Raw genomic sequence first — 25,109 nt, 5'->3', positions numbered from 1 at the left:
TCTGCCACAATGTTATAGTGCTGTGGGTTGTATGCAGGTCATTGCTATGCACTTCCTCCGATTGGTTTTTAGGACGCTAATATTGGGTGTCTATGGTGTTCTGGATAGTTTCAAACTCAACAGAATCCACCTTTAGGGTCTTTTGATATTTTGGTCTCTATATATGGTTTGGTCATTTTCTAAACTCCATGTATGGGTAACAGTATTACTGATGCTTGACTTGGCAAAGAAGATTTGTGAAATCATGAATCTGTTAAAACGACAGTTCACCCAAAAATGAAAATTCTGCCATCATTTACTCACCCTCAAGTTATTCCAAACCTGTATACATTTCTTTGTTCTGTTGAACACAGAGAAAGATATTTGGAGGAATGTTGGCAATTTTCAGTTCTGGGACATCGAGTACTACAGTAGGAAAAATTACAGTTGTAGTCAAATGTGCTGTTTGCTTGGAAATTCTTCAGAAAAGGCAGGCAGACATGCGCAGGCAGGCAGGCACGCGCAGGCAGGCAGATACGCGCAGGCAGGCAGACACGCGTGCAGGCAGACAGACACGCGCAGGCAGACAGACAGACACACGCAGGCAGACAGACAGACACGCGCAGGCAGACAGACAGACACACGCAGGCAGACAGACAGACACGCGCAGGCAGACAGACAGACACGCGCAGGCAGACAGACAGACACACGCAGGCAGACAGACAGACACACGCAGGCAGACAGACACACGCAGACAGACAGACAGACAGACACACGCAGACAGACAGACAGACACACACACGCAGACAGACAGACAGACACACACACGCAGACAGACAGACAGATGCAGACAGACAGACAGATGCAGACAGACAGACAGATGCAGACAGACAGACAGACGCAGACAGACAGACACACGCAGACAGACAGACAGACAGACGCAGACAGACAGACAGACACACACACGCAGAAAGACAGACGCAGACAGACAGACAAACAGACAGATGCAGACAGACAGACAGACAGACGCAGACAGACAGACAGACGCAGACAGACGCAGACAGACAGATGCAGACAGACACACGCACGCAGACAGACACACGCACGCAGACAGACACACGCACGCAGACAGATAGACGCACGCAGACAGACAGACAGACAAAGACACGGACGCATACACACACGCAGACAAACACAAAACCTCAAACACACTCACACAGGCACATACACGCACACACACGCAGTGACAGCAGCACTTGAATCAGTTATGTACTGTAGTACTATGAACTCTTTGAAACTGGATACGTGTGTGTGCGCATGCGTGTGTCTGGTTACTGAAGTCTAGTTTGTCAGCACACTTTCATCTCCTCCAGCACATCCTTTCCTTTCATTCACATTTTCAAATTCCAGGGGTTGTAAATGATGACAGTGATAACAGCGGATACACTGTTTGTGTGTGTGTGTTTTCTCCCAGCAGCCGTTGGGATTTGAAAGTAAGCAGTCTGTCGTGATGTGACGCGCTCCCCGCATGAAGCGCCAAAATCACACCGAGACAATTTCATGCGGAAACATTGCAGCTGAGAAACACAACATAAACACACCTGTTTCCTTTTAACATACTGTTGAGTCCTCCAGTGAAGAATGCAGGTGTCTACATGTTCCATAACTCTATCCTTCCTACGCTAATTTTATATCTAGTAGTTTAAGAGAAACTCGAACAGTAATGGCCAAAAGTGATATCTGGAGGGCATATTTATATTTGCTTTTAATGCTCCCTCATGTTAAAATAAAAACGTTAAAATACGAGGTACAAAAATGGACAAAACACTAAACTTTGAAAGTATTTACTGGGCTAAATTATTTGGCAAACAATAGCGTATCAGAGAACATCGGTTTTATTCTAACATACAAAAAATGCATAGGAAAATAAAAATCTGACAGCAAATAAAGCAAACACTAGATATGGTTATATGATTTATTCATATTTTGATGTTCTCTTGCTTTTGACTACATCAGTCATGGTCCTCCATGGGTCAGTCATTCATTGATCATGTGCTGGGTCATTTTTTGCCAAACTTAAATTCTTCTCAAAGCTGCTCCAGTTTACACCCCAATTACGACTACGAAACATGCACTTTTAAAACGTAAAGAACAGACTTATAAATGTACAGGACAACAAACAACCGATTCTGAGCTGATGTGTGTTAAAGATGTCAAACAGAAAATTGTTGACTGATGTTGTCATTAATAAAGTCTGTGTATATTAAAAAGAGGCCGGTCACTCACGGGAGGATCCGTGTTTACTCTGTCATTAAAAGACTCCTCTGATCTGGGGTCAGAAAAGGTGCATGGTTATTAAAGCAGGAGGGGGGGGGGGTAAGAGAGGCTAGGACAGCATGTGTAGTCAAACCTCAACAGCAAAACTTTCCTTCACGTTACTAACAACCGGAGAAACTACATTTTCTAAAATATAAACGGTGATATGAAGAGTCACTGACATGATGCACGCTGTTCTGAGAGGTTGCCAGGGTGTTGCTATGGTGTCAGGTGATTGTAAGTATCTCTCATGTGTGTTAGTCACATAGTGACCATGAAGAATTTCATGCAGCTAAAAATGATGCTATGCAAAAACAGCAGCTGCATTCGAGCGAAAAAAAGAAAAGAAAATCACCAAATGGACCTTGTACAGTCAATTAAACATAAAACAAATGTATGTGCAGATAAACACGCATGAGAAACCACACACGGTGTGATTATCAACACTCGGCACACATGATGTGGAATCTGTAGGGAAACCGGCCCATTATTGGACACTTACGCCTTTCCCGCCACGGGCGATTCGCTCATCAATGGGAACAGAGAGAGAGGAGAATGCACCCCCTCCTCTTTTAACTCTCTCAGGTTGCCATAGCGATGAAACCAAGGGTTGGGAGTTTGGATTTGAATTCAGTTGCTGTAGAAACCCGATGGGGCAAAAACACAGCGAGGGAGGGACCGGTCGTGGGGTGACGTTTGTGCAAATGATTTTGAAAAATGACACGTGGGAATGGAAGAAAAAAACGTGTTTTTATTTGAGCGGACAAAAGGGTTGAGGGAGAATAGCACTGAATGAGAGAGAGAGAGAAAGTTGTTATTCGAACTGAGAGAATGGAGTGACAGATGCACGTTGGTTCGGGTTAAATCGTGGACATTTGCATCTCTCTGCAGCCCCAAGCCTTTAGAAATGTTGTAAACGTGACCAAAATAATACGTTTACGAAATCTAATAGACGTGCACTCATGGAGCAAATTTTCTTGAGTTATTTGGATGAATATTCGGGATCTCTACTGGAATGGGCTCTTAATGATCCCACAGCGCAGGTTATTGATGGACAAAAATCGAATTACTGTGGCAAATGCATTGCATGAACTCCAAAGGAAGGTTAGGAAGGTTCTTCTGGATCAATGAACAAACCCTCAACAGCCGATGGGCACTCGATGACCCCTGACCCTATCATTTTTCAGCAGACACGTCCATCATCCTGCACGGGTCAACACTGACATGATGGTTGGTCACCGGGACTCCATCGACCAATCAGAGTTTGACAATTCCAGACATGCAAAGACAAAGAGATGAAGTCATTTTTTGTGCTTTCCTCTTCCTGTCCTTGGGGGTTTTATCTTTTTTTATTGCTCTGCATCCAACCCATCAATGACCTCCTCAACGTTATTGGCTCTCTGTCAGACACCCGCCATTCTTTCTTTCCCTGTACATTTCATTCCTTTGTTGTCTTTCTGTATAGCTTCCTCGATAAAAACTGACACTCAATGCAGAGCTCAATGCAAACCGGTGTCTCATGTTGATTCTGCCTCTTTTTAAAACTGCAATTATCCACTCAAGGCTGACATGTTGTTAAAGGCATAGATTTTACTACAGTAAATGCCAAAGGTTGCTTCACCTTGGTAACATCACTGCAACAAAGCCTCAAATGGTGCTTTGCTTTGTTAGCTCTCAATCTCATTAGCAACCCAATCACATGATGTCAACCCCGTCACTTCACACCCAAGGTGTTGTTCTGAAGCATCTATGTTATGTTCAGAAGAGAATCATGTGCCAGACTTCTGACCGGCCTTCAAAGTTTCCGACCAACTCATGTGAGCAAAAGGCGGTTCTTTCTCAGTGGGTGGCAGCCGAGCATACACCCCAGAAAAAAGCGTGCATACTTTACAGTACTGTGTGCCACTCTTTAAATAATTTTCAGAGATGAGACACAATGTGCTGGAATGAACCATGGTTGTGTGAACTATGTGAACCTGCACTCGTAAAAATCAAGGTGCGATGCCATAGAACAACCATTTTTGGGTTGCACAACTATTCAGTCAAAGGTTTTTTAAAGAACCATCTGTTTCTTACCTTTTTATAATCTGATGTTAAAGGTTCTTTATGGAACCATTTAGACAAAAACGGTTGTTCTATGGCATCGTGAAGCACGTAAAAAAAGTGTGCATGTAAAAACCAAATCTATTTATGAGATAAGGAGTATCAAAGTTTGATTTAAAGCATTCATTTCACTATGTTTTCAATCTTTAACATGGCCTTACTCCGTTAATATTAAAGATTTCAAGATTATATTTTTACAGAACATTCTTTACATTATGTAGGATTATATGATTAGAAAACAGTAAATCAACAAAAATGACTTAAAAAAATGGCTTTTCACAGGCTGAGTCAAACCCAAACCCAACCATTGGGTTTAAAGCAACCAACGTTTCAACCAATGATGGTCATTTTCTAAATTAATTCAAATCAATAGTTGGGTTTGTCCATATTTTATCCAAAAAAAGAACATTTGTTGGGTAAAATATGGTTAAACCGAAACCAAACCGTAGGTTTTCTAGCAAGCTACATTGTTGTTGTTTCAACCAATGTTTGTATCAAACATGGACATTTTCTAAGTAAATTTTACCCAACAGCTGGGTTTGTCCATATTTGATATAACCATGGATTGAAATAACCCAGCATTTAAAGTTACCTGTTCTGTACTGGACACACTTTACATATCTTTCAGACACATCTATTGATAACTTGCATACAAACAACATCTGAGAAATGTATTTCATCAATACACTGCTACTCTTATCTACCAGCAGGGGTTACTTGGACCATGATAACCAGCAAAACTCTGACCCACCCTAATATCATCACTGTCCCCATCTGGCCCTCCATTAAAAACGTCATGGAGGCACCACTGCTTGCAAAGCACTCCCAGCGGGTGCCCGCTTCCGCTGTCCGACTGTGTTAAGCAAACATTGGGCATTGGGTTTATTTTAGCCAAAGCCATCTTTTCCTATCTGTTCTGCCCACTCTGGTCTTTTCCATCCCTGTGCGCTAAACTGAAGAGATAACCCATCTATTGTCTGAGGTCAGCGGAAAACACATGTGATCGCTTTAGCTGCAACTCTCATCAACGTTCATTAATGGCTCAAAATATCCTACAGTACCTAGGGACAGAGATTAATTATATTGATGGATAATTTCGAGAAAGGCCTTGAACATGTTTTTCTTTGTTCCACCCCGTTGAAGGATGACACTGCCCTGCTGCATGATGGGATGTGTTTTGATTTGAATACGATCTGGGGGGGTCTGAACGGCTCCCCGCCCCATCAGCTTTTAACCCCCTTTCCCTCGAAACCCCCCGTTTCAACAGCTCCCCCACTATAATCGCATCTATGAATGGCTCTTTGTCGTGGGATAGATTACAGTTAACGCTTCCCCTGTCGTTCCCTGTGTGAGAAACAGACACATGTGACAATACTCCAGCCTCTGGCATGGCCTTAAGAAACAGATCAATAGAGCCGATGTTTACTGCCACCAATTTCAAACAGAAAAACCAACATGTCTTATTGGGAGAGCCTTTAAACGGCCCTGGAGGACAGTTAGTAATATATAACACTTATCCAGACGAGTGAGTCTGAGCTCTGGTATGTCTGAATGTCCATGTGGTGGTAAATTATTGACTGGTTAAAAATCCATTTTAAAGTTTCCAGTTAAAATGTCTAAATGCAAACCCCGATGACTCCATATCGATAACAAACACTACCAATTGTGAGGCCACAACGGGCACATTTTTACCTTTTACTTTACTATCCACGGCAGTTAAAGAAATTACTTTTCGAAGAAAGAAACAATTTTATACACCAAGTTAAAACAATGTTAGGGCTGTAACATAGCCCTATAGAAAGTGAAAGTTTTAGGTCGATGCAGATGGTAGAGAGACAGGCGCGACAGAGAAAGTGATGTTTTTCCTTCGGAAAGAATGAAACATTTTCAGTTTTTAAAAACATGCACGCACGCACAAACCCCACCATGAGTTGGTGTGTATTCAGGTTTAGGCCCCCCCGGGATATAAAAACAAGGCGCCCCCACACACACACACAAAATTTATTTTACAAACTTTGAGCAATACTTTATCATACATCATTATTTTGCAAGTTACTACGCATCACATTTTTCTTCAATATCATACAGCCCTAAAAATAATACTACTAATAATAAATGATATTAACAATAAAATAATGCATATATAAAATTAGTATATGTTTTATTATATGCATACTGTATATGTTTGTTTATACAAAAAATATTTATTCAATTTAATATATAAATATTTATATGTATATATATTTATAACATTTGTTAGAATAATTACAACGAAGACAAAGCAATATACGAGCGTCATTCTTTAAAATGTGCCATCAGGTGGTTCCAGTGTTGACAGAGCCATTGATTATTATGGGAACATTCTGGTTGCGGCACACATCTGGTTTACACGCCCCTCGTGCTTTTTCCTGTCAAAATCCTGCCCCTTTTAAAACATCTGACTTACTTTACTAAGACGCCCACCTCCTGTCAGGTGAACTCTTTCATTTGGCCTACCTGCACTTACAGGAAAAACCTAACCTGTCGACGAGAATCTAAGACAGATCTTTGGCACAAAAACAGTCTGATCTGGTTCTTTGATGCCCTAGATTAAACGCTGGTCTTTGTTCAAAACAGTACTCCTGAAACATGATATGCATAGTTTCCTTGCTCTTTTTTGCTCTTGGTTAGTTTTTTTGCAAGAAGATTAAAGCTGCTCAGTCCGGGCAGAAAGACAGGTTTACCGTTAAACACACAAAGTCTTCGCGCTATGATTTTTCATTGTTTCCTTATTTGCTGATTAAACACTTCAAGTTTCCTAGACGTCAGGTGTGGAATGCAAGAAATGCGAAACCAAAACCAGCAGAAAACCAAAGCTCAGAGGTCACACAAGGGTAAAGTGACGGCTCTTTTGAATAGGTCGAGCGATGAAAGAGATGGGAGGAGGAGCTCGGGACACGAGGGTCTAACCACTTTGTGGCTTTTTAGTGGAAGGGAGGTGCAACCTCAGTTTATTCACTATGGCGTGTCAGATACTAGAAATAAAACTTAACCTCAATTCGAAACACAGGTAAAAAAAATATTCCACTCATATATAAATGCAATTTTGGTTGTAAGGTTCCAAAATCTATCACAAACATTTGATACTGACTGAATCTTTCCATTTTAAATCAATAAAAAAGTAAATCATCATTGTGTGCACTTGCACATATGATCAGATCTCCTCTCAGAGATGCTCTAAACAAAAGAAGAGAAATGAGACACGTCATCTGACAAAGAAAGAGACGGCTGAAGAGGTCTTGCGGCATTATCATACCTATTGACCCTCAGGGGGTCTTTCTCTAATTTACTCATAAGGAAACATTTGATCAGCTCTTCTTAAACTAACTGCTCCTGACAGCCCGAGGCGAACCTACGAGATCCAAAAACGATGCTGATCTCTATCCAGCTGTTCATAAAGACAAAAGTTAAATTCAACGTCAGACGGCATTCAAAAAGCATTTAACTTCTGTGACGGATGCTTGAGTGAAACTGAATCAATATACAGCAGAAAATAATGTAGGTTGATTTTATCCATGAGGATTCTACAAGGTAATAATCATTTTGGGGTATAATATTTATATTTAAATAATATATATATTCAACAGGAGACATGAAAACACACCTACTGTTCATATTAGCCTTAGGGATCTAAACAAACCCATAACACTAAGAAATAAACATTGTTGTAATAATTATACTTATAAACAATCATTCTATGTAAAAGCCCATGAGCTGATACGCATGAGTTACTCGGGTATTTCTTCATGAGCGGGTTTGTGTTTCACAACATCCAAGCCCTGAACACATGGGCTGATGCAACAGGAGCAATGAACCTCAAGGCCCGTGTCAGACGAGATCTCTTTAATATTTTAATTATTCGTCTAGAATACTAAATAGAGCGCAAAAACAAACTTTTGCGTAAGTCTCATCTGTGTCTTCTGAGAAAAGGAGTCAGAAATATTACAAATGTCTTCATTAGAGTTTTAGAAGAGATGACACGTCTTAAACTGAGCTCAGATTTGTCAAGTCTGCGATCAAAAGTCAATATTTCTCATCAAATTGACAGAAATCCAGATTATTTTACATCTACAATCTACATTCATGATTTTGACCGATTATCTCAATTATTTCGATGTCTGTTTCTCCAAAGCAATTTTATTAGAAGCATCTGAGACTAAGTCAATACTCAAATGAAACACAACTGAACTGTGCTGAGCTAAAAAAAAAAAAAAGAAAAAAAAAGAAAAAAAAAACTGTAACCGCCCAAGAATCCAACAGCTCTCATGCTAATCTAAAACCGAGCAAATATCTAATCGTGTGACTGTGATAGCGACTGGTAACCTTCTCAGATGCAGACATCTAAAGAGGCAGAGTGTCATGACGTCGGGTGGGCTGCAACATCCAAACACGTCAACAAGAGGTCACACGAACACACCACAGTTATTTTAATATGATTATGGTGCAATATTCATCAGTGCACATTGTTCTACATTTAAAAAGTATTAACAGTAATATGAATTAAGGTCATGGCAATAAATCTTTGTTATCACAAGTCTCGAGAAGAAAAGGCCACATGAGCACATCTTTGATGAAAACAGACAAACACGTTTGTGTTGTAGCAGGATCATGTTAGAAAGATTTGAGGTCTAGTTTCATCTTATATTACGTGGTGTACGATTTCCCAGTGTAGTTTAGGAACGCATCATCTTTAAGTCTTTTATTTTGAAAGGGGGAAATACTTAAGATTATATGATACACTTAGTGTGCCATCATTGTTCCTTCTACCCCTGTTCTTTCCTTCAGATGTACATCACAATGTGATGTAATTGTTTGCTTTTATCAAGGATAAAATAACTTCATGTCCTTTCAACAACACAGGATTTGTTATCCAAACACCACAGAACAAATGTTAATTGATTCTGCATCAGTTTCCTTTCGTGTGCTGACCGACAGCGAGGGGCTCATGTGTAAAACAACTGTCTCTCCTGACAGTCACATCACATCCCACCGGGACAACATGGAAATTTTCATTTGATCTCCCATCAAAACCCATTCAAGCGAACCAGACCCCTTCCGCACCAGAACAGACAACATCCTTGCGAGAAGAACACAGGCCCGGTACAGAGCGCTATTTTAGGAGGAAGAAGTCTGTTTTGTTGTTTTGCCTAAACCATTCTACAAGTATTCCGACTGAAAAACAATGTTGCGTCTTATTAGGTAAAAACCCCCGGAATCCCTGCGCAGACACGCGGCCCCCAAGCAACCTGCCGCAGTTTAACACTGTTCTCTAATCCAGGGTCCCGCTCAATACCCCCCCTCACCCCCAGGGGCCGTTACGTCTGCCCACCCTCCTTCCCTTTTGCATCCATTAAAAGTGCGCCCCATCTTCACCACACACACACACAAACATAATTACAGGCCTCTTGTTTGGGTGGGTCATTTATATGGGGATATTCGTTTAACAACACAACGCCCTCCCCCATTCAATACATTCCAGAGCGCGACCCCTCCTTCACAAGCACCGGGGTAAACGGCCACATTACCCCGGGAAGCACCTCTCTGCCAATGAGTGAAGCACCCAAAAGTTGTTTCGAGGGAATTGCCTGGGAAATGCGCACCTTTTAGAGAAACAACAACCGGAAATATCACGGTCTATTGAGAGTGACCCCCGTCGTCTAAACAAGTGGCTGTAAAACACAAAAGCACTTTAAAAGCAGCCGATGGTCTCTTTCAGCAACCGCAATAAACTTTTGAAAGCGCTCGATAGCACAGCGCTCACAAATTTTACTGTCTCCTGCTGAATTAAAAAGGTATATGGGCAGAATTCAGTGTCCCCTCCGGCACTCTTCCCCCAACATTGTCTTAATGGAAAAGTGATTTATGTTCTGCCAGCGCTCACCTTTGTAGTTCGGATGCACTCGTGGCGTGTATCCGCCGAATTTGATGAGGACAGGGACGTTATATCCCAGCCGGACCCACTCCACCACATACAACGGGAAGAGATTAGGGGTGGTGTCCCCTTCTGACGGAGGTGTCAGGCTGCATCCCAGCTCGGCAAAACCCCCGACTCTTCCCTGGACCACCGATTCAGCGCTCAGAGAGGGACCTGAGGGATATAAGATAAACTCGTGAGCTTTTTCCTGTTCAATAAAACACAAGCACGAATTTCCAGACATCACACTGTTGTCCGGCAAAGCTCAGATGATGAAGCTGGTTAATATGAAGGACGCTTTATAATAAAGAAGCCTGGTCATGCATTACATTAAAACACAACATGTGCAGGAGGTTATGGGCATTGTTTTATGACAAAGATACGATAAAACTCTTTTGACCAACATTTGACACACAATTCCTCTATAAATGTGAGATCATTTAATTTACTTAGAATGGCATGTAGAAAATGAAGCAAAAATCACCAGGAACGCAGGGACAACAGCCAACAGGAGAAAGTGAGACAGAAAATGAGCGTGACCGAGGAAAAACACGACACAAAAGACAAGATGGAGAATGATGTCACACACGCTAAATGGGGATTAAAGGTTGAGATTAAGGGGGGGATGCAGGGAAGATGTCATGCATGTAAATTAACACACAGCATATTAACATGTTGGACGGCACGGTCTGTTTTCAGAGTGATTGTGTGACTCTCTCATCCAGCATCCCCCAATGGGACAGTTTGGGGTCAGACACAGAGCCCCGTTTGCGTGAATCTCATGAATAAATTTGGGAATCAGACCGCACCCCAAAATTCTCATTACTGTAAGAAAAACGTCAGATGTATGTTTCCAATTGTATTTCACAAATGTACTTTATGATTTAAATAAAGTATCACTTGTTTGATTGGCAAGAAGAAATAAACACAATGCAAATGATATTAATGCTCCCAAAAATACAACGTTTGATCTCTTTTGTTTTTGGGGTGGCACGCACCCCTCGAGACGGAGGTGGTCTATGCACCTCATCTGCGATTAGAGATAATCTCTCAAAAATTACGCTCTCTGATAGAACCAGAAATGCAAAATCTCCCAAAGCGCCCTCCCTCTAACCCAAGACCCCCTGAGGCACACACATGGCCAGAAACCTTGAAGAATCACATCCCTGACAAAAGCTTGCCTTGACAGAAGGGAAATCTAAATCCCAGACGGATCTAAATCCAGATTTGCAGATTTCATTTTTGGCAGGGATTTGATTCCCTTTTCCCCTAAATGGTTGTGATGTTTCCCCCAAATACCCGCACACCCCGCCATGACCGCTCTCACTAGCCAGACCATGTGCCATAAGGAGCATAAAGGGTCGTGTGTTTATTGATGAAGCAGATTTACCCCCCTCAACCCAACGTGTCCTGAGAGTAAACAGAGCTGCAACAAACCCCTGGTGGGCTGTTGAGATGGTGGTGGTACCAAAATAATCAACAAATGTGATAAACAGAGTGTTTATTTTAGACACCACAGGTTTGGGTTTGGTGGAGAGGTAAGATGTTCAAGCAGCAAAGGAGAGCATAGAGAGAAAGAAAACAGGTCACAAATGGAGAGATAACAGTGTGAATGTCATGATGAGGAGGGCTGGAAACAAATGTTGAAAGAACATTTACAGTGAACACAAGCACATACACGCGTCTATCACCAAACTTAAAATATTACTCAACCTTAACAAGAAAATAAATCACTGACCACTTAACTAATAACTTCTATTACTAACTACATCAATATATGATTTAAATCTTTACATACTAATAATACTTTGTAGTTTAAACCACAATTTTCTTTTATCATCACAATAACGCCATCAAAAAATCGAAAACTTGAGGAATAAACTCATGAATTAAAGCAGAATTTCATGGTTAATGATACAATAAGCAGTAAACTTTTCTCTGCTTATATAACATGTATATATTAGGGCAGTCAAACGATTAATCGCAATTAATCGCGTCCAGAGTAAAAGCTGGCGTTTACATGATAAATGTCTGTGTACTGCGCATATTCATTTTGTATTTATAAACACATACATATATAAATATTTAGGAAATATTTAGTTGTATATATTTACCAATAATTGAAATTATATATAAACGTTTATTAATTTTCATATTGTACATTTTTGTTAAATATATGCACGGCATGCATGTGTTTGTGTTTATAAATACAAAATTAATTTGCGCAGTACACAGACATATATTATGTAAAAAACAAACTTTTATTTTGGATGCAATTAATCATGATTAATCGTTTGACAGCCCTAGTATATATAACATGTTTCACTACAAATAAAATCAAAAACATTGACTTTATTATAATGAAACCATGGTTAAAAAAGGACACTTGAGTAAACTGATTTCATACATCCATAAGCATCTCAAATCACTGCAAAAATGGCTCAGGAAAGTGAAATTAGTTGTGCGAAAAGATCCAAATGGCTTTATTTATTATACCAAATAATAACATACTTTTTTGGGGTCACTGCAATTTGGAGGCCCGAGCTGTGGAGAAGGAACATGAAGAAATACTTACAGAGTACACAGAGAGCGATGACAATGGTGACATTCAGAAACCCGAGTCTCTTCTGTACCATGGTAAACACTCACATACCATCACACATACCCCACCTGAAACACAAAGACACACACAGGTCACTCGAGAACTCTCTGCCCACACTTAACAAAAGATAAGACAACATGAAGAATGCTTCCTGGATCAGCGTTGTTGTACTTTACACAATTCATCTTGCACTTTATACTTGAGATTATCAAATTATAAGATTCACTTCCTCATACACCGACCGCAGGAAATAATGATCATGTTTTTCATTCTATTTATTTTGCAGGTACTCGGCACATGTTTCGTACTGCATATATTATAATGACTCAACAAACTTATGTCTATGTAGTTTTTTAAATGTTTTTTTACACCTGACAAAATCTAACACAGTAGTTCTCAACAGGGGGACCGTGACCCCCCCAACTGACTTCTAAGGGGGCCCCCTGAAATACATAAAAAAAAACACAAAACAACATATTTCCTTTTTTCTTAAGATTTATGTTTGGCCTTTTTGCCTTTATTAGTGCAGTAGGACAGAGGACTGGAATGCCAAATGAGCGAGAGAGGGGGAGGGATGGGGAAACGTCCACGAGCCGGGACCCAAACTTTGGGTCGCCCGGAGCGCAACAGCAGCATATGTGCGAGCACAAGATATTTCTTATTTTTTATATGAATAAACATTTTTTTGACGACAAGCTCTATAAGACTTTATTGGATAAAAATTGTGAGTTTTTGTGAGCGGAAGGGGGGCCTTTGAATATTGAAATATAAATATGAAAATCAGTAATGTCTCGTTTTAGCAAGCCCGTGCAGTGATCCTTGTCATGTTGGTAGTTTTACAGTGATAACCCTTTTAACCTTTTAAACACAGTGATTCCATTTGGACAAACTTCACAGCACATGCCATCATAACTTCTCCATATCATCGTGAACATCATCTCCCTTTAGTGACCCAGAAACCACACACACCCGTGACTTAAAGTAATAAACTCTCTTCAGTATTGTGGAGGGGTTTGAAATGAAAGCAAGGGTTTATTTAGTAGAACACTAGCATACATCCCATAATCTGACTGCGTACCTGCATACCATCTTATTACTGTGAGTAAATGAAAGCTGAGGAGGATATTTGAACATTGTGTACATGCGTAAAAAAGTGTGCAAATGTTTTGTTTTTATTTTCTGCATACATTTGTCTGAAAGCAACAAAAACAGACACAAACACGTACAGTATACGCATCTATTTCACAAAAAATTGACCTGGGTTGCGTGAGCAGAAAATCCTGCACCAACATGTCAACACCGTTGATGGATTTTTTTTCTCTCATCTGCTTTAACGATCAAAGTCATATCTCAACACGGCAATAGAAAGTTACAGTCTCTGAACAACCACAGGTATGAAATAAAAAACATTTAGAGTGAAAATGCTTTTGGTTTGTGGGAAAAAAATATTCAATTTGAACGCTAAATTGTGCATTTTTTGGCAGGTACAATATTTCCTCCCAACCAAGCTTTAAGAGACTGTAGACAAATAAAGCTCTTTGAAGGTAGATTCCTAAAATGAACAATCTGTATGTTGTTCAACCAATAAAATAAATATTTCTGCCATCCATTTGGTGCTGCCTAAAGCACAAACACTTACACACTTCACTTTTAATCCCAGGCTTATTAATAACACAAACTAAGGCAAGTCTCATGCTAACACAATTACAATGAAATTATTAAATTATCCTTATGAATATTTGGAATAACTAAGCAAAACAAACAGCAAACAGATTAAAAGATATAACCAAGAGAGAATGAGAAACTACAAAAGGCACTAACATCAACATATTCTTTTGTACACAATCTAATGTTCCTGGAGGGCAAAGATCTCAGTATTGCCTTTGAAATAAACAAATTATCCTTTGATATTTAAGGCCCTTTGGGACCAAAAAGGGCCCATAATCTGACAACAATTAGATTTCTGTGGAAATACACCTGAGCTGATGGCATCTGTGAACAAAAACCATGAATTCTCAGAAATGGCTAACATCCAAGATGTAATCCTGTTAGTCCTCAAAGATAAAATAAGAAAAGAATACTATATTCAGTCCGCCTAAAACAAAATTCCCTGTTGTAAAATATTGCTTTTATGATGATGACAAAGCAAAAGCATACACTACATTTTTAAAACTTCAGTAATGTTTTCAGCAGTGATACAAAAATGTTTAGGATGGTTGCCAGGGGGTTGCTATGTGGTGCAAGATTTTAATTTACTGAGTTGACCAAACCACTAAACCAAAGTATAAGCAAAGACCACCAACTAGACTTTTGCACCTTCAGCAGATCTTAAGCATCCTAGTGGACAAAATAATTATAAAATAAACTAGCTAGTTAGTTTCTAGTCAAACCAGGTATGAATTTACGCAGGGTATGACAGTGGCTTCAGAGTCATGTGAGTGCATGTGCCACGTCGTAGAAGTCATAATCCCATGGCCCAAGCCATTTAATCCAGTATAATGCATCTGTTCTAAAGTCAGCCCATAATTTGCTTGAATAAAAGCCTCACACAGGTTTGGGACAGCGGGAACTGATCCTAAATCAGCTCTTGTGAGGTGCCAGATGAGGGGCATGGCATTGTGTCCCTCTGCGTGGAGTCTCTGAGCGGGCAAGCTGTTGAACAAGGACTCCTTGTAAAAGTGTCTTTCATAGAGAGAAGAGCCAGCGACCAGCACACGCAGAGAACGACAGACACAGAGCAAAACCAATCTGACAGGCGTGTTAAGAAAAGAGATTTTAAGGCTCCAGGTGTCCTATTCTGCCACGAAAGGTGAAACAACAAGAGTCAAGAAGACAACATTTGGTATTTTCTTACATCACAAGACATCCTGATGGGTCTTAAATCTCCATATATGCAGACATAGTTGCACCGGAGAGAAAGCAATTCAACACAATAGGCAAGATTTAGCAAAACCACTTTAGTTGTTAGGACATTCGAGTCAAACTTTAAAGCCTAAAATATGTTTGACCCTGAACTTCACCAGCTATAAAAGAGAACAAGGGTTTGAATCACAGGTGCCTCTAATAAACCTGACTATTACTGCAGCTGAAAAAGCCTTTAAAATGTCTTAAAGATCTAGTTGTGTCCCAAATGACATACTATGCACTTAAACTATGCACTAAGTATGCACTCAACCATCTAGTGTATGAATTTAAGAGCAGTATCGTCCCAAATGGAATACTAAACGGTTTTATACTAACCAGAAGTGTGTGCCGTTTCCCAGACGAGGGCAGATGACGTCAATCTCACAACACAATGCACGTCAATAAAGATCAATTTGTACATCGTACATTTAATGTAATTTTTATCTGTTTTGCTCAGCATGACTTCAGTCAGCATTAAATTGAAGCGTCAACACGGCAGTAGAACTTTGCCTGGGTGCAGCGTCTGATAGCTCCGCCTCCCTTTCGCCACATAAGCGAAACTGCGACTGTTTGGTGCATGAAGTGTCCAGAGTTCCACACTTCATATTTTCGGTTGAATGACTGCATCATCCAGGTACTTAAAGTGCACTTCATTTTTGCACTACTCGCACCATTTACACTACAAAATAGCGTAGAATAGGGCATAAGTGCACGATTTGGGACGCACCTTATGACAGAAAAATATTTCATGCCTCGCTCTGTTAACCATACAGGCAGCAACAGGATAAACAACAGGATAAATAAATGTTGGTTTTCCATTTGATGCATGCACAGATCACAGGAAAACCTCAACCTGAATTATAATCAAAATGTGTGGAACATCAAAAACAGTCCATCCAAAATGTAACTATATGCTTAATACTGAAAATAAACAAAGAACAGTTTCTCCAGGCATTCAACATTTTAACATGTTCAGTTGACCTTCTCTCCGAATAAGCCTATATAAGAATAAATCTTCAAAAGACAAAGTACCTGAAACAGATGCTTAAGACAGGTTATAAAGGGGAAAAGAGGTCTCATGACCCACGGGTTCTTTAAGGCATGATCAAGACTCCGATCGTTGATCTTGGCTTTGACTGGCAAGGCCGCCCTACACCACAAGCTACAGGCACGTTGTCTTAGAGGAAAACAACTGAATCACCACTAACTGTCTCATGCCAACCTATCCAAACTGGTTAAGATCAGTACCATCTGTTACTGACCTAAATGTGCCCACTTGGACCAGCTTCAGGTGATAATGAGGGATCTCAGACACTACGGGAGATTCATGATCAGGTTTGGTTGTTCACAGTCGCAAATGGCAAATTAAACCAAAATAAAACAAAACATTAATAAGCGTTCTGATGATGTTATTAAAAAATACCCCATTCTACACAAGTAAACGCTCAAGATCCATTAAGTTTGCCGTGTCTACAATTGAGTTAACACTAAGGTTGTACATGTAAGTAAGTACTTTGACTAAAGCTGTTTGCCGGGATGCATGCCATTTTGATCGCATTAAAGGCAAAGTGCTCAGTTTGTGGCCTGTTACTCTTTGAGGCCATCCACACAGTGACATGTTTAGCTGTATACGTAAAACATTTGTATCGTATCGGCGTTTCGTCTAGACGCACAAGTCGTCTTTCTCAGTTTTTAGTGCATCTCTGTGGCAGAATTACAGCGCCACATCCTGATTTGGCAAGTATACTACATCATCTTGAGTCGGTTTCAGTGGTTTCGTGTACGCAAACATTTCTTGAGACGACGCAGTGTTAATAACGGAATTAAAAGGAAAAAAGATTGGATAGGGAAAAGCTCTGGCTTCCTGCTTGGATGCGGTCTTATATACTCCAAGTGTTAATATGACAGCTTTATTTATAAACGCTATTCCCAGAATACCTTTTAGAGTATTGTTGGTGAACCAGGAGACTAACACAAGAGTTTGCAATGTCTTTGCCTGAAGACATGAAACAATAAAAAGCCAAGTTTTCTCATGCAGTAAGGATATAACATTTGAACCCACACAAAAACGCACATGCAACTAGGGATGTAACGATTCACCGTGAGCAGGTTGAAAATCGATTATAATATGTGATGATTCAAGTCGGTTAAGACGTTAAAAGAATCGTAAATAATTATGCAACATTAGAGAAATAATAAAAGGGCAGTTGTTCATTTTTAATTTGCTTCAACTCATTCTGTAAAAAACTTGTGAATAAAATCGCATCGTGAGATCAGAATCGTGAATCGTTACATGCGCCAACTACTAATGCAACTTTTAAACAAAGCCAATCGTATTCATTCATCTTCAAACTACATTTTATCCAAAGCGACTTACATTGCATTATACCATACATTTGTATCCGAGTATGTGCAATCCCTGGGATCGAACGGACAACCTTGGCATTGCTAGCGCCATACTCTAACCACTGAGCAACAGGAAAGCTGTTGTGTAAACTATGTGTAACAATTTGAGCAAAAGTTACAAATTTATTGGAATTGGAAAGTAAGGTAACAACAACATAATATTGCCTCTGCATGCTCTGGAATACAGAGGTACATGTGGTACACCTGTTCTTTACCGTGGTAACCTGTGCAGGCTGTAACTGACAGAGACAGGCCGATAAGCAGCTGATTTATTCTACAGTTTATCTGAGAAGATCCAAACTGCCATAGGGTGTCAGCACAGGCCAAGCAGAATGAGCCGGGTCAGAAGGACAGAAAACCAACGGCCCCAACAAGTATCATCATTGTGGCCTTCTCTGAGGGTGTGCCAATTATGTAAATATATCACATATGAACAGATTTGTGCTATGGAATTCAACAACTACGCACATTATTTCAGTAAGCCAATTTTAACCATTTGACAATAAGTGAGACAAAACCTGACATGGGTTTTTTAAAAGGTGCAGGGTGGTGCAACGAATGTGCTGTAGACTAACTGAAAGTCAACTGGAACAGCAGTCAAAGCAATTGTTCAGTTGCTTTGATGATGAACATAGACATGTCAGTGTCTCTATTGGATGCTGGTGCGTCCTTCAGGCTACAATATCAAGCTACATTGAGTTCCTTGATTTTATTGAAACTCTGCACATTGAAATCACACACTACAGTACTGTATATGCTGGGATAAACACCAACTCTCTGTCTAGGTAATAAGGTCATGAGATCTTTAGAAGCCCCGAGGATAAGTCTATCCTGATCATCCTGACACAACGCAATCATGGGAAATGTAAGCTAAGAGAAACCAGACTCAACACAAATTATAATGTAAACCGGCTAGTCCCTGCGTTCAGGGAGGTACAACCCAACCAGCTCAAATCTACATAATGCCTTAATCTTATGCATAATTTAAAGAATTTAAACTACAATGAAAAGTACTAGTCAGATACATGATTCAAGTTTCACAACTTCAGGAACACACTATAGGATTGCAGGAAATCTGATGGAAGTTCGTAACCATTTTATCAGGTGTCTATTTTATAAGAATTCGCACAAGGAGCATGGTACAAAAATGTACAATTGTTGGAAAAAATGATGAAACCCCACTCCTAAACCAAACCATCACTGGCTTTAAAGCTTATTGTGAAAAAATAATTTTAGATCATTAATAGATTTCAGGTTATATTACACAGGCCTGTGATCTGAGCAAAGTTCGTGCATAAGGAAACCCTTTACAGAATGCAAACGAATACTAAATTTGGACAATTTCTGAACATAAACTCTGGGGTTTGTTCAAATCCGCAACCTTAAGTTTGAGCAAAACTAATAGTAAGGCCTATAAAGTACGCGATGCCAAATTCGAATAACACAAGTCTTACATGGGCATGTACGGTGTGTCAAAGCTGTTGAGTTATGAAAAGCACATTGTGCGTGTGTGCGGTTGGATTAGAGAGTGCATGACAAAACAGAACGTGAACAATAAAAGACAAAAGACTGGAGACGTCTGCGACCGTACCATGTATCTGTGCTTCCTGTAGTGTGACCTTTGATCTCACAACAGCTGTGTGTGTATCACAACACGCTCTTTAATGTGGGTCAATAATACCTGCTTAAACACAGTTCAAGAACGCAAGACTGCGAGCAGAAGGCAGGACAGTAAAGCCGCATCCGTGACTCTGTTCCAGGTTAAGCCATTCATTTTGACATTGTTAGGCATGTCCCGATGACCAGAGAATACCACAAACTAATCCAGGCAGGACAGGTTAAACGGCTTTAAAATGAGCCAAACGCAGAATGCACGTGTTTGGCAAACAATAACCGTGAAGACAACTCTTTAATTCCTCGTAGGCCTGTATTTACATATCTGGAGTCTAACCTGCTCTTATCTGGAATATCGCTTGTGTTGTCTCTTGACAACTATAAATGTCAATCAAACACAGGGAACAAAGATTAAACACTATTTGGTATTGCATACCATGTCATTAAAAACAAATATTGCCATTGCATGTGCAATAACAGAATGATATATTGCACTAAAACAAAGGTTATGTCAAAATGTATGCAGGTAATGGGCCGAATTCCAATAGGAAAGAATAAACCAATGTTAATCTTTTGACTTTTGTCTGTTACACTTAATGAAAAAATGAGTTTATGGAAAGCCACTTGAGTCACCAAAGTGGCCCACGAAAAACATTCTCACACTAAGTGTAGAATATAAAGTATTCATCTGATCTATATACGAGTTCTTTTGCTTTAGGCAACCTTTAATGGGACTGAAGCAGGTGTAAGTGTTTGGTCAGGTCATGTTTGTATCCAGCATGTGTTCCTCATTGTTCTCAGTAGAAACAGTGATGTTCAATGCAAACACCTGCCTTTGAGATTAAATGCCTGCGAGAACAACAGAAATCAAGCCACGAAAAACAAAAAATGTAAATTCATACGGTTCAAGGGTTTTACGCAACAACCACTTAATTTAAACAGAAGCGATCAAAGCCCGTGACTGGACTGATTTATGAATTATGTATGTTGACAGAATAACATCTGCTGGCACAACGACTGCAATATGGCTACTTGTATATGCATGTATGTATGTATACAAACACATACATAGATTTATGCATACGCTAAACACGTGTGTGTGTGTGTGTGTGTTTCTGTTACCTTTCTGAGGTACTTGACTGAAGATAAAATAGTCACTCCATCGACGGGATTATGTTTTACCTCCAACTCCAGTAAGCAAAACACATAAAACGAAAAAAAAGATCAAAAATACCTCAGAATCCGCTTGAAGGATCTATTGATAAAACCAAGTGTATCATGTGCGCGTCTCTTCACAAGAGTTTCGCTTGTTACGAATCCAGCGCGAGCTAAAACTTTTCTTTCTTTAGAGAGGATCAGATTTGTTCTTTTCACGAGACAAAATTCAGACCTCTTCGGCCGTCAGCCTCAACACAAAACACAAATCCCATCCACTGGTTTCCATATGAAGCATACGTAACGTGTGAGCTCCGCGTCGAAGTAAAGATCCTCGTGCGCGCCGTTCCCCGCGGTCTCGTGCGCTTTAAATTTGCTCAGGGTTCAAGGTTTGAGTCCCAAAACGTTTGCTGTTATTGACTTCATCCATCAGCGTTAAAAACAGACAGAGAAACATTGTACAACAACTCATTCACTCACTGAGGGACTCTCACAGCAAACACCATACACACCTCTCTCTCTCTCTCTCTCTCTCTCTGTCTCTGTCTCTCTCTCTCTCTCTCTCTCTCTCTCAGTCTCAGTCTCTCTCTCTCTCTCTCTCTCTCCCTCTCTCTCTCTCTCTCTCTCGTCAAAAAAAGTACTGTATGAGAACCAAAAATTTGCTTTATTAATTAATTAATTTTATTATAGGAATTTGTGTTAAAATAAAAACATTTAAAGTTACAATTTATATATTTAAATTATTACGTAATTAATATACGCTGTAGCTCTTAATATTATAAATCAGGAAATGTTTTAAAACAGTTTTTTTTTTATAGACAAACTTTTAGACATTTTTAAACTTTAAGAATTTTATTCTTTAAGCTGTCTTTGTTTCTTTATTTTTTACTTTATACAGCAAATTCAGTTTGCTATTCCATTTCCCTGAATAAAAACAATATATCGTCGTTTTAGTTTTATCAGGTCTTTTAAACAAACCCTGCAAATGGTATTGTGAATTAGATTTTTTTGTGCGCCAATTCATTCATCGGCCACACGGGGGCCACAGAACTCCAAAATTTACTCAAGTTCTCTTAAACCTCAGACAGATCGACTCTGAAGTTTCCAAAACCACAAAATCATGAAACAAACCACTCTGTGATTTACAGAAAACTATTTCACCAGAGCATTCCCTGGAGTGGGGAAATTCACATCATGGAAAATAATTATGATCCAGTGGCACGACATTAGACATTGCGGGGATGCGAAATCATACCCTGGGCTGCGATTGATTTAAGAAAATTACAAACATGAACCACTTCTGATTTAGATTTAAAGACACCACAGGACCGATTGGGCCAAGTGTATTTGTTTCATAGTACACAACAGCAACGATTTATTTCTACAGTTTGTTTTGAAGCATCAACATGTTCAGACTAATCCGTAAAAAAACAAAACCCAGAGATTTATAGCAACCTTGACCTGCAAATAAATCACATTTCTGTTAAATACATCAAGAGTTTTCTTTGCATGTTCCATAGACCTGTTACTCACTACAGAAAACTAATATAGCAGTGACCACTATAATGTACTGATGAAGATGAATTCTCTCTGATATAAAATGCTTTTTATCACATGAATAATCATACCGCTTCATGAATGCAAACTACATTCTCAGTCTATGAAGTTGAAATAAAAAGTCATTTTAATTCAGCACACATCAGCAGCAGGCAGGTGCGTCCCGCTGCATCAAAACCAGGCTCAAATCTGTGACTCCGTGCCCCGCTGTCATCAGTCATCAAAGTCTGGGATGTCATCGTAGGAGTAACCGCGGTAACCCATGGAAGCGTAGTAGGCGATGCGCAGGTGGTAAAATCCAGGGAGGAAAACAAGGATTCCGATGATCAGGACGGGGATGGTGCGATCGCGGTGCTGGGAGTAATAAGAAAGACACAAATGTGAAGTGAATGTGTAGCTGCTGCACAGCTCATAAAAACAAACCACAGCTTTTCAAATTAAAACCTGAATGACTTTCTTTTTTCTGCTGATCACAAAAGATATTTTGAAGAATGTCGGAAATCAAACATTGCCCTCCATTAACGTTCACTGTATGGACACAACACCACTCACACATTTCTCAAAATATCTTAGTTAAGTTTTTAAACAGAATTCACGAGTTTCCATGTAGCTGAACACACGTAGCCAAGTAAATACAAATAGCTCAAAATAAATGACAGAAAATCTTGACTTGGTTGTGTTCTAGATGGGAAAATACTCTACTGTCGAGCTCTATTTTTGGGACTTACTCAGGAAATAGGGCAGACTGAGAGGGGTGGGGGTATCCTAAAAGCTCCGTTACTAAATCTGAACACTTTATGGGGATAAACCCATGCGTCAGGTGTGCGCACAGCAGGGCGTAATCTCAATCTCCTGCTGATTACTACAGTTTGAGATCTCACATTTGGTGAAGTAATGCTAAATCAACACGTTTAAACTGAATAAATAGGATTTTAAATGAATTTCGCTTGCGAAAATTATTCCCACACATATTAACCAATGACAATGAGTTTTCCATCCACTTTCCATTCAATTACTATTAGTGGATAAGGATCGAATTTGCACATTAAGGTTATCAAAAACCTAAGAACATTTTTGGTGTCTGTAGCGCTTGTAACTTTACATAAAACCAGCTGACAATGTCACCAGAAGGTTGTTTTTCAAAATACATTACAAGCACCTACACTGGACTGCGTAAATACAAATCACACCTCAAAAGACAGATAACAGTGACATGATCTCAAAAATGCCAGAACATGAAAGGAAAATGTAAAACGTGGTATGACACTCACATCGTTCACTTCAAAGTATCCTGCTAACAGGAGAGAGCCGATGATGATCAGTATGGTGCCGATGAGGAAGAGGCCTGTTGCCAGGGCGATTGCTTTATAAGGGACTTTAGGTGGACTCCTCTTAAACTGAGAAAAGAGAAATAACATTGCACAAAATTACAATGTATTACTGCATCCTACAGAATAAACGGCAGTGATGGGAGAGTGTAACTGCATGAATTAAGCGTGATATAGTTTTGTCTTATAGACAAATTGACAGACAGACAAGAAGGCAGACGATATCACATCAGAATTTATACGTGATTAGATAAGCACAAAGCAACGTGCACTATAAAAATAGCTCCAAAACTTTGATGATGAGAGACAGACAGACAGGCATACTAATGATTCTCTATGGATTCATATTAAAATGAATTACACTCAAGTGCATTAAAAGCCTCCAGCTCTCTCACTCTCTCTCACCTGGAGATCTATGTATCCATCATCATCGCTCGCCAGTTTGGAGTATCTCACCCCCGAGTTCGTCATGTTTCTAGGTGCCATCTTTCCTCCTGAGTTCATATTACAAGCACTTGTCAGACTAGTCACTAGTCTATAACATCTAGTCAGACACAGAAATAATGTTTAACTTTCCAATTTTATGAAAAGGCATTATGAATCGGTTATGTTGAACTGTTTTGAATCCTAAATTACCTTAATCCTGAAGTAGCTGCGTCAATTTCACACGACGTAGTAAGGGAATTGTTTTAGTTTAAAACTAAAATGTCATGTACATGTCATTTTTTTCGACTGCCTGCGATAGAAACAAACTACGTTTGTGTTTACAACGCGAACGCTTCCGGGTTTGAATTCACGCACGCGCCCTCTGCGGCAGTCCTCCGATATCTCGCGCATGCGCTTTGCTGACATTTACAACGCAACGCCACACGAGGGAGCTCCATTATAGAAAACATATTATACTCTTTAATTAAAATTTTATGTACATGATATCTATAATTATGCAAAAATTGACGAACTTAATTTGGTCTGTTTAATTAACACCCCCCCCCCATAATGTTCCTAAGAGTCAACAAAACAGGCTTTACAATATATAGAATTGATCAGTGATGCGATGTACACCACACAATGAAAACTAAAGAAATTTGCATTTATAAAAACGTTAATATAACAATTAGTTTGAACGTATTTACATTCGTTTTTAAAATTACAAATATGAACGAGACTTCTACATGAAGAGTTTGATTGAGAT

The 25,109-nt window shown here is 39.6% G+C and overlaps 2 protein-coding genes across 6 annotated transcripts in view; both read right to left on the bottom strand.

Annotated features, from left to right (window-relative positions):
- igsf9b (immunoglobulin superfamily, member 9b) overlaps window positions 1–21,557 on the bottom strand; it is a 34,310-nt gene extending 12,753 nt beyond the window's left edge. For 3 of the 4 annotated variants that reach the window (XM_057357411.1, XM_057357410.1, XM_057357407.1), the window contains exons 1-3: window positions 21,000–21,557; window positions 12,927–13,021; window positions 10,319–10,525 (exon numbers count right to left, since the gene is read on the bottom strand). In XM_057357411.1, coding sequence (XP_057213394.1) covers window positions 10,319–10,525; window positions 12,927–12,987 — 268 coding nt within the window. In that variant the 5' untranslated portion in view covers window positions 12,988–13,021; window positions 21,000–21,557. Of the gene's footprint in view, window positions 1–10,318; window positions 10,526–12,926; window positions 13,022–16,193; window positions 16,215–20,999 lie in introns of those variants that run through there. The other variant, XM_057357408.1, reaches the window with a different exon arrangement.
- Window positions 21,558–22,051: 494 nt separating this feature from the next.
- tmem230b (transmembrane protein 230b) lies at window positions 22,052–24,734 on the bottom strand. 2 transcript variants are annotated; one of them, XM_057356824.1, is made up of 4 exons: window positions 24,554–24,734; window positions 24,323–24,411; window positions 23,861–23,986; window positions 22,052–22,943 (listed from the first exon to the last, which is right to left on the bottom strand). In XM_057356824.1, the coding sequence occupies exons 2-4, from the start codon at window positions 24,401–24,403 to the stop codon at window positions 22,803–22,805; spliced, it is 348 nt and encodes a 115-aa protein (XP_057212807.1). In that variant the 5' UTR covers window positions 24,404–24,411; window positions 24,554–24,734; the 3' UTR covers window positions 22,052–22,802. The 2 variants fall into 2 exon arrangements, with proteins under 2 accessions (XP_057212807.1, XP_057212806.1); XM_057356823.1 differs by having other exon boundaries at window positions 24,323–24,461; window positions 24,554–24,733.
- Between the last annotated feature and the right edge of the window lie 375 nt (window positions 24,735–25,109).

The sequence above is a fragment of the Triplophysa rosa genome, linkage group LG17 (assembly GCF_024868665.1).
Source record: "Triplophysa rosa linkage group LG17, Trosa_1v2, whole genome shotgun sequence".
Lineage (NCBI taxonomy): Eukaryota > Metazoa > Chordata > Actinopteri > Cypriniformes > Nemacheilidae > Triplophysa > Triplophysa rosa.
Note: the sequence above shows the minus strand (reverse complement) of the source record. Positions and strands in the feature narration are given on the sequence as shown.

What these genes read in the sequence shown, in the direction of transcription:
- tmem230b (XM_057356823.1), bottom strand. Translation starts at nt 24,421, where the DNA reads ATGAACTCAGGAGGAAAGATGGCACCTAGAAACATGACGAACTCGGGG. An exon ending in ATGGATACATAGATCTCCAG is followed by an intron (nt 23,987 to 24,322) that starts GTGAGAGAGAGT and finishes CTCTTTTCTCAG; the next exon opens with TTTAAGAGGAGTCCACCTAA. An exon ending in GATACTTTGAAGTGAACGAT is followed by an intron (nt 22,944 to 23,860) that starts GTGAGTGTCATA and finishes TATTACTCCCAG; the next exon opens with CACCGCGATCGCACCATCCC.